General features: G+C 51.0%; 1 protein-coding gene across 8 annotated transcripts in view; it reads right to left on the bottom strand.

Annotated features, from left to right (window-relative positions):
* Positions 1-7,231: 7,231 nt before the first annotated feature.
* Positions 7,232-17,170, bottom strand: part of RREB1 (ras responsive element binding protein 1) — a 200,202-nt gene continuing 190,263 nt past the window's right edge. For all 8 annotated transcript variants that reach the window (XM_073005637.1, XM_007973781.3, XM_007973777.3 and 5 more), the window contains 2 exons: positions 11,994-12,791; positions 7,232-10,694 (listed from right to left, as the gene is read on the bottom strand). In XM_073005637.1, coding sequence (XP_072861738.1) covers positions 10,237-10,694; positions 11,994-12,791 — 1,256 coding nt within the window. In that variant the 3' untranslated portion in view covers positions 7,232-10,236. The remainder of the gene's footprint in view (positions 10,695-11,993; positions 12,792-17,170) is intronic.

Genomic DNA, 17,170 nt, shown 5'->3' with positions numbered 1-17,170 from the left:
GTCCTTCTCAGCTTTTTTCTCCTAAGCGGCTGGAGGGCAGAGTCTGTGTCTCATTTGCCTGAGATTTCCTCCCCTGCTGAGCTCAGGGCCTGCAAATATTTGCTGGGTAAACATGGACCGACAGCCTGACCAGGAGCCTCCTGCTCCCAGCGCCGCCGCTCCCTGTCTGGGGTCTTCCTTCCGAGTCATCTGGATACGCCAGCAAGCCTGGATTCTCATCTGCCTGCCAGGCTATCCTAACTTTTTCAGAGATGATTGCAAAGCTCACCGCCATAAAGCCAATCTGCAAACACTTTTCTTGCTTCTTTTTTTACTTCAACTAAACACACTAAAATACATAAATAAGTAAATATATACATAACAGGACAACTTGGCGTGGTGTAATTCAGTTTTGGTAAACAATGATGGTGTTCTCTTCTTATTCGTACCCCCTCCTCTGCCACCTCTCTCACACCCTCCTGCTCTCTCCTGCCACCCTCCAGGTGCCCTCTCTGACCCCACCTCCCCTCCTGCCCTCGCTCACAGTCAGGAAAGCTTCCCATTTCCTCCCGACTTCCCCAGTGGGACCCAAGCCCTCGGGAGTCAGGGTGGAGGCAGTGAGCTAGGAAAGAAAGGCAGTGGGTATGATCGGGGCCATTCGGAGGGCAGGGCAGGGGCAGGAGACTTGGCTGGCTGGGCGGCGCTCTGGGGTCCATCCACCCTGAACTGAGAGGAAGGGTGTCGTCCCCCATCCAGTGAGCGAGAGGGGCAGGGGCACTGAGCTGCAGGGGCCACCACCCCAGAGCTGCCAGAGCCACTCTTGACCAAGCACTGAGGACCAGCCTTGGCACAGGCCCTGGGTGGAGAAGTCCCAAGGACACCAAACCCACCATTAGCGCCGGCTTGACTGAGCCTCCCTAGTGCTGATACTAGATAACAAGTGCAACCGTGTCCAGATCCAAGGGCAGTCATGGATGTAAGGTTCGTGGGAGGGCAAGGCCGCCAAAAAACAGGAGTGGCTGGCCTGAAACACTGAATGGGTTGGGGGCCATTGGTCACGCCTTGGTATGGAAACAGAATTCTAGGTGGGGACAGAGGGGGCCCCACAGTCAGGAGGGTGGAGTGGTGCCATGGGGTCAGCAGGGAGACCCGACAGGACCAAGAAGCTGAGGGAGGTGGGCAGGGCTGGCTTTCTGCAGTGTGACCCCTGTGGGGCCAGAGCCCCACACTCAGGCAAGGGACTGTGCTTGGAGTTCAATGCTTCCAGGGCCCCATCATGAAACTCTTTATGATATTATCTTCGAACTGGGATTTGTCAGTGAACTCTGATGGGACAATGGAGTGTGCACTGGGTGCCGGGAGCCCCAGCTCCTGTGTGGTCCTGCCTGCCTCTCTCTCCTGCCTCCCTGGGACAGGTTCTTGGCCACTCAACCCCCTGCCCTTGCCTAGTGATTGCAGCCCCCTTGGCCCCTGGTGGAGGCCTGGGTGTGGAAGTAGAGAGGGTTGAGTAGATGTGAGACCTCAGGCACCTGTGAGCACCTGCATGTAAGTATCCCAATGCCTAAGGTAATGTGGCCTTGGAGAACCCATTGGCTGGGCACGGTGGCTCATGCTGTAATCCCAACACTTGGAAGGCCACGGTGGGAGGATTGCTTGAGCCCAGTAATTTGAGACCAGACTGGGCAACATGGCAAAAACAACCAGGTGTGGCGGTATGCACCTTGGTCCCAGCTACTTGAGAAGCTGAGGCAGGAGGATCACTTGAGCCTGAGAGAGTGAGGCTGCAGTGAGCTGAGATTGTGTTGCTGTACTCCACCCTGGGTGACAGAGTGAAACTGTGTCTCTTAAAAAAACAAAACAAAACAAAACAAAAACACAAGACGGGCACAGTGGCTCACATCTGTAATCCAAGCACTTTGGGAGACCAAGAAGGCACATCACTTGAGGCCACCAGAAGTTCGAGACCAGCCTGGGCAAATGGTAAAACCTTGTCTCTACTAAAAATACAAAAAAAAAAAAAAAAAAAATTAGCCAGGTGTGGCAGTGTGTGCCTATAGTCCCAGCTACTCGGGAGACTGAATCACGAGAATTGCTTGAACCCAGGAGGCAGAGTCTGCAGTGAGCTGAGATTGTGCCATTGCACTCCAGTCCGGGCAACAGAGCAGGGCCCCACATTTTCATTTATCCATATGGATCCCACCATTATAAGCCAGCCCTGACAAGTGTGTATCAGGAGACTAGGGACCCAAAGCTCCAGGGAGGTGAGCCAGGTGGAGGCAACTGCTCCTAGACTCAGTGCCAAGGTTGAGCCCAGCCACAGGTTCTTAGAAATTCCCTTTTGGGGGTAGGTGATCCCAAAGTTGGGTGGGAGCACCTGTGCCAATATAGGTAGAGGAGTGGCTGCAAAAGCAGGGAAAGAGGCCAGACAGGAGACTTGAAGGAAGGTTCTGGTACATATCCTAGATATCAGAGAGTTACCCCAGACCAAACAACAGCTCCATTGCAAACAATTTGCCTTGGTGTTAGCCTGAGGGGCAACTAGAAGTACATCTGAGGGGCAGGAATCTGGAACAATCTTTAACAGAGCCCTGGTTTTCAAACTTTTATGGGCTTTAGCAAATTCTCCAGGAATTTGCTAAAAATGTACATGGCTGGGTCCTCCCTCCCGAGATCCTGAATCAGTAGATCTGAAATGCAATTTTTTTTTTTTTTTTTTTTTGAGACAGAGTCTCACTCTTGTCACCCAGGCCGAAATGCAGAGGCGTGATCTTGGCTCATGGTAACCTCCACCTCCCGAGTTCAAGTGGTTCTCCTGCCTCAGCCTCCCGAGTAGCTAGGATTACAGACGCCTGCCACCTTGCCTGCCTAATATTTGTATTTTTAGTAGAGATGGGGTTCAAGCTGGTCTTGAACTCCTGACCTCAGGTGATCTGCCCACCTTGGCCTCCCAAAGTGCTGGGATGACAGATTGAGCCACTGCACCCGGCCTGAAATGCAATTTTTAACAAGCAACCCAGATAATTTTCTTTTAGTGGGTAGGTGAGTGGGTGGGTTGTACACACAGAGGCACCTGATATGAGTGAGAAAAAATGGTTGGTCTTGGAGGCTCTGCCCCAGCTGATGCCTCATGGAGGACAGATGAGCCATCCCTGCAGAACCCTGCCCAACCCACTGAATCCTGACTCAAAGTTTTGGTGTTGTCATACAGAAAAAGAGAACTGGAACAGTTGAGAATTTACTCAGTGACCCTGGGAATATGTATGCCAAATATCTATGTGCCAAATTGCATCAGTGCCATGTTTCCTAGAGGCCACGCATTCCTAGTTTTCAGTAACTCCCTTTTTAGTGGACAACACACACCACCCATTCTTGGGGACTTCTGTTTTAGGATTTTGCTGGTGGAGAATTTCATCCCTACAAAAGTACTCAATAGCCAGCTGACCTGGGCAAATCATTTCAATGCTCATCCCTGCTCTGAAGGAATAAGGACTTTTTTCCTTCACAGCTGACTGGACTTGGGTGAAGACAAGAAACAAAAACCACAGGAAAACACTGCAGTGTGCAAAGTCCTGTACAAACACATCTTAGAATGAGGAAGGGAAAAGTGAGGCCCAATGAAAAGAGCAACACTCACCAAGTTAAAACGGTGTTTGAGAAGCAAGATGACTTCCTTTATTTTCTTTATATTTTCCCGCAGCTCCTAAATTTTCCACACTGAGCAAGGCGTTACTTTTATGTAAATTCCCATAAAAGAGTCATGTCAGATCCATGGAGGAAGGCAGGGCTGGGGAGCAGCTGAGCGAACCCCTTGCTGGCCTCACAGCCTGGGAAGCAGATGCCACCGTGGGGACATGAATTCCTGCCCTGACAGCCGGGTGAGACTTGAAGCAGTGAATGGCAAGGGCCAGGGATGTCACTTTCCTACTGGGCTGTGACTTCCTTCCCCTAACAGTAAAACGGGAAAAGAGTGACCGCTTGTTTCTTATTTAGGACACTGACTCTGGCAGCCTAGAATTGGAGGGGACTCTTTTGTTGCTAAAGAGCAACCTTCAATTAGAAGCTTAAAATAAGCCTAGTCATCCTCCCTCACTCCTGGCCTCCTCAGAGAGGTGGTTATGAAGGGGAGAGGCCTGAATATTCCAGGCCCAAGGCTTGACACCAGGACAGGCAAGCAGGCAGCTGGCGCTGTTGGCCAGTGGTTGGAGGCCCTGCTTGCTCCTCGGCCCTTTCAAAGTAGACTTTGGAATCCACAAGGTTGGCAAACAAGCAGAAACCCCAAACAAGACTCTCGGGGCACTCGGGTTTAGGCAGTGGCTGAGTCTGTGCTGGGGCTGGAGTAGGATCCATAGAAGGAAGCACTGGAGGGCCAAGATCGGCACTCTCTAAAGCCATATCTGGGCTCTTCCCACTCCTTCTGAGATGGATTCTGTCTTTGGTTGGGAGGGAGAATCCACAGTCGTCTCTGCAGCCAGCTGCTGGGTCCACCATCCACCTTATTCTGAACCAAGCTTTGGGGTCTAGACCGGAGCTTCTCAAACCTTAATGTGTGCACATATCCACTGCGGCCCTTGTTCACATGCAGATTCTGACTCAGCAGGTCTGGGTGGGCCAGAGGTTCTCATTTCTGCTATTTTTTGGTTTGTGTTTTTATTTTTGTGAAGATGCGATCTCGCTCTGTCAATCAGGCTTGAGTGTGTACATAGCTCACTGCAGCCTTGAGCTCCTGGCCTCAAGCGATTCTCTTGCCTTAACCTCCCAAAGTGCTGGGACCACAGGTGTGCACCAGTGCGCCAGGTCGAGCTGAGGTTGCCATTTCTAACAAGCTCCCAGGGATGCGGATGCTTTGGGTCTTCAGATGACAATCTGAGCAGTAAGGTAGCAAGGGACTAGGCCTCATCCTGGGTGCTAGGTCTATGCTGCCAGCTCCCCCATCCCCATGCCCCATGCCCTCCTCCAGTGGAATAGGCTTTGGTGCAGGGTGGGGATGCTGGATAAGCACCAAGACCCAGGCAGAGTCCTGGGGCCATGGGGAGACCACAGGCTGAGCAGTACGGTAGTGGGATTACGGGGCCAGAGGAGGCCAGGTAGGAGAAGGTGGCAAGACTCCCCAGGGTTTGAGGATAGTGCGTCTTGGTGATCTCCCACGAGGCCCTCCACTGGCCATTCAGTGTGCCATGAATGCGTGTGGTGAAGTTCTACCTACTACTTCACCAGGGAACCAACGAAGCATTCCTATGAGAAGACTCTGTAGAAACAATAATGAGAGCCCCTAACATGCACCTTATATAATTAACTCATGGCATCCACACAACAATGCCCATGAGACAGGTACTATTGCTATCCCCTTCTTAGGAATGAAGAAATTGAGGCACAAGGCTATTCACCAGCCCCAAGAGGCAGAGCTGGGATTTTCATGCCAGCCAGCTTGTCCCCAGCGACACGCTCATGGCCACTTCTTTGCCCTGCATCCCTAACACAGGGCAGGCGGTTGGCTTTGTCTTTGGGCTGGAGGACCTGAGTTTTGAGATCCGCTTACCCAGGGCTAGTACTCCGCCTACTCCACCAGCCACCGCCCACGCAGGCATGCGGATCCCCCAAGCTCCCACATATAAATGTGTGTTAAATTCTCCGCCTTTCAACAGAGGGGTCTGAAAAAGCTTAAGGACCACAGCCACAGCTCTGGTCCTGCAGTGAGGTGGCACTTAGCAGTGTATGGTACAAGTACAAGTACACTGAATGCATTTTAGCATTATCCACAATCAGCCTCCTCCAAAACCAACTTCTTTCAGTGTTTTTTTTTTTTTTTTTTTTTTTTTTTTTTGAGACAGTCTCACTGTGTTGCCCAGGCTGGAGTGCAATGGGGGCCAGCTTAGCTCACTCAACCTCTGCCTCCCAGGTTCAAGGGAGTCTCGTGCCTCAGCCTCCCGAGTAGCTGGGATTACAGGCACACACCATACCTAAACTTTTTTGTAGTTTTAGTAGAGATGGAGTTTCACCATGTTGACCAGGCTGGTCTCAAACTCCTGACCTCAAGTGATACTCCACCTTGGCCTCCTAAAGTGCTGGCATTACAGGTGTGAACTGCCACTCCCGTCCCAGTGTTTTTTTTTTTTGAGACGGAGTCTCGCTCTGTCACCCAGGCTGGAGTGCAGTGGGCGATCTCGGCTCAGTACGAGCTCCGCCTTCCGGGTTCACACCGTTCTCCTGCCTCAGCCTCCCAAGTAGCTGGGACTACAGGCGCCCACCACCACTCCTGGCTAATTTTTGTATTTTTAGTAGAGACAGGGTTTCACCATGTTAGCCAGGATGGTCTCGATCTCCTGACCTCGTGATCTGCCTGCCTCGGCCTCCCAAAGTGCTGGGATTATAGGCGTGAGCCACTGTGCCCGGCCCTCAGTGTTGCTTTTTGAGAGCCACTCCCTAGTTATAGGAGTTGAAGCTCTGCTGATTGCTATTTTACCCAAATGTGAGTTCTAACCTGCACCATCCCCAGCCCTAGGGTTGCTGTCCCCTCCCGTCTCACCAAAATCTGGTCACACTAACAGATTTTGTTCTCCCTCCACTAGGTGCTGACTAAATCACTTACAACTGGGTTGAGGGAAGAGGTGAGGCAGACTTCTTAGGCATTATTGCACAGGAAACAAAAATGCTGGCTTTAGCCAATGACAGTGGCCTGCACTGTGGTGCCCCATTGGGTCCAGTCTCCTGGCCCTGTGCACCCAACACCAAGGTCTCCACTCTGAAGCTCTGACAGTGGCCACCCACTTAACTTTCCACATGCTCTCACAGTAGCTCTCACAAGTGCAGCCGAGTGCTTTTCTATACAGCTGTCTTGCTGTGTCCCCCAGGCTGGAGTGCAGAGGCACGACCATAGCTCACTGCAACCCCAAACTCCTGGGCTCAAGCCATCCTCCTACCTCAACCACCCAAATAGCTGGGACTACAGGCATGTACCACCATGCCCAGCTAGGTCTTAAACATTTTTTTGTAGAGATAGGGGTCTCACTATTTTGCCCAGGCTGGTCTTGAACTTCTGGTTTCAAGTGATTCTCCTGCCTTGGCTTCCCAAAGTGCTGGGATTATAGGCAAGAGTCACTGCCCCAGCCTCCAGAGCAAAGAAAAATGCTGCCTGGGTGACAAGAGCTTTCCTGGGCACCTGTGGTTCCCTCCAATGGTACTGCACACCTGGGGGCTGCCCCAAGTGGGCTGTGGGTTTGGGGATGGGATCACAATAAATCACACGACGGCCACGTGACCGGCAATCTGCCGCTTTTAAAATATAACATTTATTGCTTAGATGGTTTGATACAGAACAGCTTTCTTCTCATTCTGAATTTGGAAGTTCTATACAACTGAATACAAAGAGGAACAAAAAGTACCAAAACCAAACTTGTGATTCTCTGTTCATGTGGCATAAACCAGTTTTGTACATAACATGTAGCAGCAGTTTTTAAGTTCCCTTTAGAAAAATATGCATTCTACAAATTTATTATTGTTTCCTGTTTAATGCATGGGCTGAAATCACTAGGATCAATTTCCTTCTTGAAGAAAGAGGAGAGGAAAGAGACGAACAGAGGGACAGAACGTACGGTGAATCCTCCCGAAACTGGCATCCGGCTGTTCTGTAGCTTCCCCAGCGCTGCCTGGAAAACAGCCCTCTGGGTTGTTCTGTTTTCACAGCCAGGCGTTTCATGTAGTGATTGAATCTCAGCATCATGTCCATTAATCAATGAGGAAAAAAAAAAAAGAAAAAACTTGCACCTCAAAAAACTTTTCAGAAGATCCATATATATATATTTTTTTGTAAAAGCCCTGAGAGAAGGAGAAAGAGAATCAAACAAAATGTATAGAAACAAATTAGCTGGACATGCAAACTAAGCTATGATTCACCCAGAGTTTAAACAAATCACAAATTTCACAGTTTAATATTGGGGGGTGGGGGAAGGGCAAAAACAACAAACAAATAATACGTTTCTCCACCTCACTAATAAAATGTGGCAAGACCTTATTGACTACGAGGGGACAGATCAAGGCTAAGTAAAGCTTTAAATCAATAGTGATTATTGCGAGCGGCAGCCCCGGCTACTCACGTCGCTGGGAGCTGATTACTGCTACATCTCACCGCAGCGTAGAGTTTACTCACAGCTTCTCCCCACAATATTGCGAGTTTAGTGTGGAGAGTCGCAAAGAAAAAACACAAGAAACCCCAAATAATAACAACAAAAATAACAATAACAACTGTAATAATAAAAAAAGAAACCTAAGGGATGTATGAACTGGTTTTAACTAAGTAGACCAAGGAATCATTGGTTCTGATTTGCATTCATCTCTACAGTAAATAAAACCTCATTTTTAAACTGGTTCATACATCCCTAATACAGTTAAAAATCATATATACCTCAACCTTTTTTCCTTTCATATGCGAAGATATCACTTTTCATTATCTCAAGAATATCTATCTTCCTTTGAAGTCTGGGAGGTTGGATTTCAGAAGCTGGTGAAGCGGCGGAGAAAAGGGGGTGTGCATGTCTCTGTGCGAACAAGTCCACGTAAAGGAGGGGCACTGGGGCCAGAAAAAGGCAAGGGAAAGGAGCTGGGGTACAGGGGTGCCTCCCCAGGGGAAGGCAAGAGACTCCACACACTGCAGCAAGCACAGGGGTCCCCAGCAGCAGGCTGGCTGGGGGCCCCTGAGGTCTTGGTTGAGGGACCAGGAGCTCAGGTGCAGTGGGGTACCTTCTCCTCCCTGCAGGTGGGGACAGTGAGGGAAGTCTATTGCCTGCCTAAGATGCTTATGGGTAAAAAGAATCCTGCCTTTTTGCACCCAGGGGTTTGGGCTATTTAAGAAACTAGAAACAGCACATTTATCTTCAAGCACCAACTCCACATCGCAGGAAGGTAAATATAAACCTATTTCTCATCTGACATCTTGCATGTGTAGTTTTATTACCAGTAGTAGTATTTCCTCGCTTTGCAAATGACAGTAGCACAGCTGGGTAAGGCTTGGATTAGGCTTAGCAGGAAGACTGGGAATACCTCGCTCACGAGTAACGTGCCTGGTCACTGGGTCACTGCTTTGCTTTCTCCGAAGTCATCTCTGCAGTGCTCCAGGCACGGCCCTGGCTTCTTGATGCCTGTTTCCTGGATGCACGCACCCTCACTCCACCCTCTCTGAACTGCTCCTGGGCCATGCCTGGGAAGACTGCTCACGGCCCTGCTAAATTCTGCAGTGACAGAAGAAAGGCTTGTCTCATTACAGTAGAAGAGCTACCACCCAAGGGTGCCAACCGCAGCCGCAGGCACACGTTTACACGGGGACCCGGGTGCGGCACAGGTCTCCCAGGACAAATATTGCCCATTTGATCTGCTCACTGCAGAGAACAGCAAACTGATGAACTAACAATAATAATAATAATAATAATGATAATAATAATAATATAGATACTGAAAGGGAAGAGGAGGCAATCAAATATATGCTATCCGTGCATGTTTTCCATAGGTTTAGACGCCAGGGGAGTAACTCTTCTCTATAGTTAAGAATGGATGTCTTGAAACTTGAACGGTGACCATGTCTAATGCTGACAGAGTGGAAATGGACATGAGGCTGAAGCTAGAATCTTTCCTGGTTTTGGCTTGAAACCATATTGGAAACCTTCATCAACCACATCCTGTAATACCAAGGACCAGATGACAGCTCCACCATGAAGCACACAGAAAAAAGGAAAATGTCTATTTAAGAAATTATCATCTTATTCATCTTTCCTCTGGTCATTTACACGAAATTCACATCATTTTCTTCCAGTTATTGGCTATGGGTACCCAAGGGTATGTTTTTTCCTTCTGTTTCCAGCTCACAGAACAAACGGTGCTATCACAGATTCACAAAAACAAGCTCACGCACACCAATAAAAAATAACGCTAATGCTCAAATGAAGAGGTCCTCTCCAGACAATTCATTATAATATTTGTTTTGTTTAAGAAGTCATTTTGGAAAAATACAACACCCACGATAATATGGAGGGATCCGGTAAGTAGTTAAGGCACTGGAATCAGCACGGGCTGTGGCCTCCCGCGCAGGCTGTGGTAAGGCTATGGCACTGAGCGAGCAGCCACGCTCCTGCTTGTCTCTCGCACACTCTCTCTCTCTCTCTCTCTCTCTCTCTCTCTCTCTCTCACTCCCCAACAGCCGAAGGGCACTGAGGAAACCCCATGACGCTTTGCTCTGCTGGCTTTTGTCTGTGCTGAGGGGGACTGAGGCTGTCACTCCATCCCCGGGAGCTGCGAGGTGCTGTCAGCTGTGGCCAGGGCTGGGTGGGTGGGCCTCTTGCTGCGAGGTTCCAGCAGGTCCTGCCCCAGGGCCACTGGGCTCTCTGGGTTAAGGGCACCCTGGCCAGGCTCAGATGGCCGCCCTGCTGTGACCTTCTCCTCCCTGTGGCTGCAGTCCTTTGTGGCACTGGCCAAGCCCTCCTTCCGGCTCCGGGTGACGGCCATGTGGCTGCTGGTGCTGGGAGCCAGCTCAGCCTCGTTCTCTGAGACGGGGTTGTTGCCACTGTGGGTGGACTCGTTCTCGCTGTCTTCCTCACCCCGCTCATCCTTGTCGCTGTCCTTCCCATGGTGTTTGGCATGCCTGGCTTTCTGGTGGATGCGCTGGTGGCGAACCAGGCTGTGCTTCAAGGTGAAGGTTCGCTCGCAGGTCTGACATTTGTATGGCCTTTCCCCTGGAACAATGGAAGAAAGAATGAATTTCCATTAACCAAAAGGCACCAGTACCCACCGCACCCTGCTCTGCACAGGAAGAATGAGGCTCCCAGGCTATGTGCGAGGGACCAGGACTCCTTCCTACTCAGCCAGAGGCCTCTTCCTTGAACCAGCAAACAGGACAGACAAGCTCTGTTTGCTGGTTCAAGCTATCAGTTTGAGACGTTCCCTCTCCTTCCTCTCTCAGTCCAGGCACTCTACATACTGATCCAGAAAACCCAAGTCCCAGAAGCAGAAGCCTCAGGAGACGTGCAGACTGGCCTCGACCAGAGCCTAGGAAGGAATCTAGAGGGGGACAGGAGTGGACCCTCTCAGGGATCTGCATGGACAGCAGCATCTAAGTCGGAGGCACCAGGTACCCTCTGCATTGCGATGTGGCGCGGCGGGACCTTTCCTGATGCTCACACGCCAGGCCCAGGGCAGGGCCCACCAGGCTTGCTGGGAGCCCAAGAATATCCCTCTTCTGAGAGCCAAGGACCCTGGTCCTTCACACGGGCAAGCGCAGCGAACAGGTGACTGAGCTGGGTTGGGGCACACGTGTTCACTGCGGGCTGCAGCTGTGACAGGGAGGGAAGCTGCGGCTGAGAGGAGGGACAGGTTATTTTGGAAGGAAGAAGGATGTATCTCTGGACTCCACGAGCATATCCAGGTCTTTGTCTCAAAGTAAGCGCCCCTGCTCCGGGGTCTGCAGCCTCCACCCTGTGGGTGGTGGGTGAACTCTAGGAGCAGTGTGCAGGGCAGTGGCTAAGAGGCCTGTCCCAGTCACCTCAGCCGGCTGCACGGCTAAGAAAGGAAAAGACCCTCCTGGCCCTAACGGATCACCCAGGGTGCCTGCCGCCCCACAGTGGCCTGTGGCAGCGCCTGTCGTTCGGGCCACAGGACTAGACAGGACCAAGTGGCCCCAAATGGCCAGCACGAGCACCCTCTCCTAGATACCTCTTTGAAACAGGGCAGCTGTCACCCCAACTCTACAGATGGGAAGACGGAGGCTCAGCAGAGCTAAGAGGCGGATCACAGCCTTCTCAAAAACACAACGGCCAAGGACCCTCTCCTGCCTGGCTGCAGGAGGCCTGCACGGTCTTCAAGGGCTAAGAGGGCAACTCCTTAAAACTCCTAGTTCACGGGCTGAAAGGGCACAGCCGCAACGTAAGCAAACGTTCTCTCGGCGGCCTCCTGCGCCGCTTCAGGGCAGCTCCTAGGACAGAGATGCCCAACTCGCCGCCTCTTGTTGGGCTGGGGACCTGGCCTGCCCTGGTTACCTGTGTGGGAGCGCATGTGCCGGGTCAGGTCCTGCAGCGACCAGAACCGCTTGTTGCACACGCTGCAGACCTTCTTCCTCTTGTCTGCCTTGCTGACCACGCTTTTGGGGGAGTCTGTCTTTGGTTTCTTGTCATCGTCGCTCTTCTCCGAGGACCTCTTCTCGGCCGCGCTCTCCCCGTCGGAGGGGCCCTCAGTCTCCTCTGCAGGCTTTTCCGCCGGGGCCTCCCCGGCGCCCGGGGCCGACTCCACCACCTCCACCGGGGTCTCGGGGGACTTCTCCTCCTGCTCAGGGGCGGGCGGGGGCCCCTCCTCCGCAGTGCTGGCGCCATCTCCCTTCTCGTCCTTGGGCTCCTGGCGGCCGTGCGCCTTCCGGTGGCGGCTCAGGGTGCCCAGGAACTTGAAGCTCTTCCCACAGGTGTCGCAGGCGAGCTTCTGCTCCTGCGAGGCCGCGGACCCGGCGCCTGCCTCGCCCTCGCCCTCGGCCAGCTTGAAGTCCATGAGCTTGGTGGCGAAGTCCAGGTCCAGGCTCTGGTTGCTCGACGCGTCCTCTTCAGCGCCGTCGGCGTCACCGGCACTCTCCTCGGCGCCACGCTCCTCCTCCGGCTCATGGCTCTCCCCAGGCCCGTGCTCTTCTCCGTGCACAGGCGAGGCCGTTTCCGCCTTGGCCTGCTCCGCAGGGGCATCCCCTGTGACCTGGCGGAGCTCAGTGGCGCCCTCCGACGGCTGCTCTCTGTCCCGTGAGGTGAGGTCTAGCACTTCGCCCGCGGTGGCTGCAGTCTCCGCATCCGACTGGCTGTCTGTGGGGCAAGCACAGCGGGGAGGGCTCAGAGGGGCACCACCAGGTACGCTCATGCCAGGAATGTCGCCGGGAATGGGCTAGACCCACGCCAGCAGCCTGAACCCCAAACCAGTGAGGACTTCTTTCGGCCCAAATCCTCACCACCTGTTACATTCCCCCAGGAGGACCAAGATGACCCCGGCGAGGTAAGAAAGGCAAAAGCAGCCTCCACATCACCTGAGGTGTGTTCCCAGGGCTGGCTGTGCCCCCGAACCCGCGGCTTCCACTGCTCCCGCCCCCAGGAAGGTGTGAGTGACTCAGGCAGGGCAGACAGGGGCTGCGAGATAGGAGAGGGGTGCATTCCAGAGACTCGCAGCGCCAGGGAGGTTGAGGAAGCTTGAGTTATAAGTTATTTTTCCAGTGCAAAGAGATCATACAAACATGCAACATACACAGGACCACCCCCACCCCTAATCCCCCAAAGCATGTTCTTGATGAGTTTCACAGGAAACGACCCCAAGCCTGCATTCTGTGTGTATGCTATGCACTCTTGCCTGACGCTCATCTCCAGGTGGAGGCTGCAGAGACCCAAGGGGGTGCAGGCAAGCTTGTAGGCTTCCTAGCTGTCAGCCTCCCAGGGGTGGCGGAAATCTTTCAAAGGAAGGGCACCCTTGATGCCAGGCTTGGCAACAGCAGACAGTGAGGGGAGCGGACTGTGAAGGGCTGTGGGTGCCTGTGAAGACAAGGGGTTCTGGGTTCCGGGCATCTCACCTACCCTGACTTCCTGCCTTTTGATTTGTTCCTATCTGTCCATTCCACCCAGTAAAACTGTATGAGGAAAGCCTACCAGTTTTCAACAGTCCTTTTAAGGGATGGCACGGTTGCAACATTCACAACATCAAACAGTGTCAAAAGGCCTTCTCTTTCCTAAGGCTGAAAGAGGACTTAATAACTTCTTAAAATTATGACTACAACAGTGCACTGGAAGCTGGTGGAACCTATTATTTAGCTGCAGATCCTATGTCTGATTTTTTACTACTCAAGACGGGGTTTCTCCTTGTCGCCCAGGCTAGAGTGCAATGGTGTGATCTTGGCTCACTGCAACCTCTGCCTCCCAGGTTCAAGCAGTTCTCCTGCCTCAGCCTCTCGAGTAGCTGGGATTACAGGCGCCCACCACCATGCCCGGCTAATTTTTGTATTTTTAGTGGAGACAGGGTTTCATCACGTTGGCCAGGTTGGTCTCGAACTCCTGACCTCAGGTGATCCGCTGACCTCGGCCTCCCAAAGTGCTGGGATTACAGGCGTGAGCCACCATGCCTGGCCACTGTCTGATTTATTACTGTAGGGATTCAGAAGTTCCTCTGAGAATTAGGTGGATGAAAGTCATCGTTTTATGGCACAAGTATGAGATGCGCCTCCCTCAACAGGCCAGATGTGAGTGCAGTCCTTGAGCCAGCAGATTCACGCACCTAACCTGGATTCTCACTTGGTGTGATCAGGCGTAATTACAGTGTCAACCTGCATCCATCACTTCTCCTCAACATCACATGCTCCATTATTTGGCCATCAAGGCGGTCAGGAGGGCTGGGGTAAGGAGCTGGTCCTGCCCCATCCCGAGGTCTGAGGAGACAGTACCTACTGCTCACACCTGCCTGGGGGTTTAGGCTTACCCACAGCCATCTGCATAACGCGTCCACTTCCATCATTTCATTTCATTAGTTTTACACTGACCGCACTTTTTGGCAGCCACTGTCTGAGTATCTCAAGAGGTTTCAGAAGGAAATATTATGGTGTGAATATAAAATTTTAAAGAAGAAATGATTTTGCAAAATTATCCAAAAGCTTAAAGAATATGAATCCTGAGATACGCACACCAATGTCTGGGCCACATTCCAAGGAAAAACAAGATACTCGTTTTCTTGAATCATTTCAGCAGAGAGCAGCTATAGAATGGATATTGGTATAAACTCTACAATAAAAATACAAACTGCTCAATTTGTTTGCTGGCTTTGTGGGTAATTTCCCTTCCTAGAGTCAGGGTCTTCCCCCTATGTTGCCCAGGCTGGTCTCGAACTCCTGGCTCAAGGGGTCCTCCTGCCTTGGCCTGCCAAAGTACTAACGTTACAGGCATAAGCAACTGTGGCTGGCCTTTGTAGGTTTTTTTTTTTTTTTTTTTTTTTTTTTTTGAGATGGAGTCTTGCTCTGTCACCTGGGCTGGAGTGCAGTGGTGCAATCTCAGCTCACTGTAACCTCTGCTTCCTGGGTTCAAGTGATTCTCCTGCCTCAGCCTCCCAAGAAGCTGGGATTACAGGTGTGAGCCACCACGCCCAGCTAATTTTTGTATTTTTAGTGGAGACAGGGTTTCACCATGTTGGCCAGGCTGGTCTCAGAACTCCTGACCTCAGGTGATCCACCCCCTCCACGGCCTCTAAAAGGGCTAGGATTACAGGCATAAGCCACCACGCCCAACCGGTTATTTTTAAAATATTTAATCTCTGGTTACTTCCCCTTTGTCCCCAGTATATCCTAGGCTACTTCTATTATTTTTTTTTTCAGCAAAGAACATGCATTATTTTAACTGCACAGAACATATTTAACATGATAAAGCTTGAAAAAAAAATAAATTTTGAAATGAAACCCAAATAAATATACTAAGATCAAATTGTTCCTGCTGTTGGGACCTTCCTTTGTGTGGATAATGGAGAGAGACCACCCAGAGTACAATGAAAGGCCAACGCCCTCTTGGGACACAGGGGGCTTGGTTGTATTCTACCAAACTCCCACTAGGGGGAGTGTTTTAGCAGTGCAGGCTGTGCCCTTCACATTCTAAGCAACAACTGATTTACAAACACTTCACCTCTAAACCTATCATGAACAGTCAACTTGCAAGGCCAGGTGCTGTATAAATCCCCACCCTCAACCACCCAGACTCCCAAATAAGGTAGCTGAGCTGATGACTTTTTATATAAGCAATGCTACCTTAAAAATATGCAGTTCTTCCCTCTCCCCATCAGTCCCTCGGTTTGTGTTCAACAACTAAGAAAACTGCCAGAGGAAGCAGAAGGAATCCCGATAGATAATAAACCCACAGCTCCTCCTACAGGACAGTGGAGACGACCCTACTCAGCTCAACAATTAATGATCTATTGCTTCCTAAAAATTAAATGCGCCTCAACCGATGTGACAGACTACCAACCGAAGTAATCATCTGACCTGGCAGGGGTGCGTCTGCAGGGAAGCCACTGTGTCTGCACTCTAGCCAAAGCATGTGAGGGCTGAGAGGGTTTCCTGGGGTGCCGTGCATGCTGACATGTGGGACTTCTGGGCTGGTAAAGGTGGTCACCATTAAGGGAGAGTTTAAACACTTTCACGTTTATATGAATTAAAAACAGCCCTATGTAGGTGCCTACAAACACGAAGACGCGGCATCATCAGAGGAAGGACCAAGGGCATGCCCTTCAAGGGCAGAGAGGGCCAGGGCACCTCTCTGTCCAGGACAGTGAATGAGGAATTTCAGTTGAAATCTGAATATTCAAAATGGACCTTTTAAGGGAGAAATGCCCTCACTGTGGCATTTTAAGCATTCTTTTGGGGGACTTTATGTTGAAAAAAGTCAGACCTGCATTATAAAACATGTGTAGGAATTTTAAGAAAATGCCACCTAAGCACATAAGCCTAGAAAACCCCTCAAGGACCTCCTTGGTCATTTCTTCCCCCAGCCTCCCCTTTTTTAAATGGTCTTCCTTCAAAGCCTCACTTTTTTAACTTCACTGAGGGGAGCCCAGAATGAAGGCTTCACCCCATGCCCATCATGCTCATCTGGTTTTTAAAATCCTCCTTGAAATCACTAAACTCTGCCTCCCTAACCTCCTTTCTCTCCCACTTAAATCTCAGTCCCTTTTCTCACCATGGACTGTGACCACAACTAAACCAAACATATATTTTTTCTTTGCTAGTTTCACATTACAACTTTCAGTAACTTTTCCTTTTCTAGAGGTTTTATCCCTTCAAGAAAACCTATATAACTTCTGGGGTGGGGTGGAGGTGGGAAGGGGCTTTGCTGGGATTTGGAAAACAAAACTTATGAGTACAAACTTATAAATACACTTGGTGCTGAACCGAAGCTAAGACCATAAATTTCGACTCAGCTTTGTGTCTGCAGACGTCAGCAGGAGCCCCAGCCCTTGTTCCTCCCTTATGATAAAGAAGCTGAATGCAAAATGCATATCCAGCACAGAGTTACTAAGACTTACTTGTAAACATGGAAACCCAAGGGCTCCCCCTCAGCTCCCTCAGTTACTGGCTGCTTTCGCTACTGTGGAACCACCACTATGGGAAGATCACAGGGCAGCTTTCAAAACCAGGCTGAAAGAAAATGTTCCAGACCAACAGGTAACG

Source organism: Chlorocebus sabaeus, chromosome 17 (assembly GCF_047675955.1).
Source record: "Chlorocebus sabaeus isolate Y175 chromosome 17, mChlSab1.0.hap1, whole genome shotgun sequence".
Taxonomy (NCBI): Eukaryota; Metazoa; Chordata; class Mammalia; order Primates; family Cercopithecidae; genus Chlorocebus; species Chlorocebus sabaeus.
The sequence above is the reverse complement of the archived record's forward strand: the minus strand, read 5'-3'. Positions and strand labels throughout refer to the sequence as shown.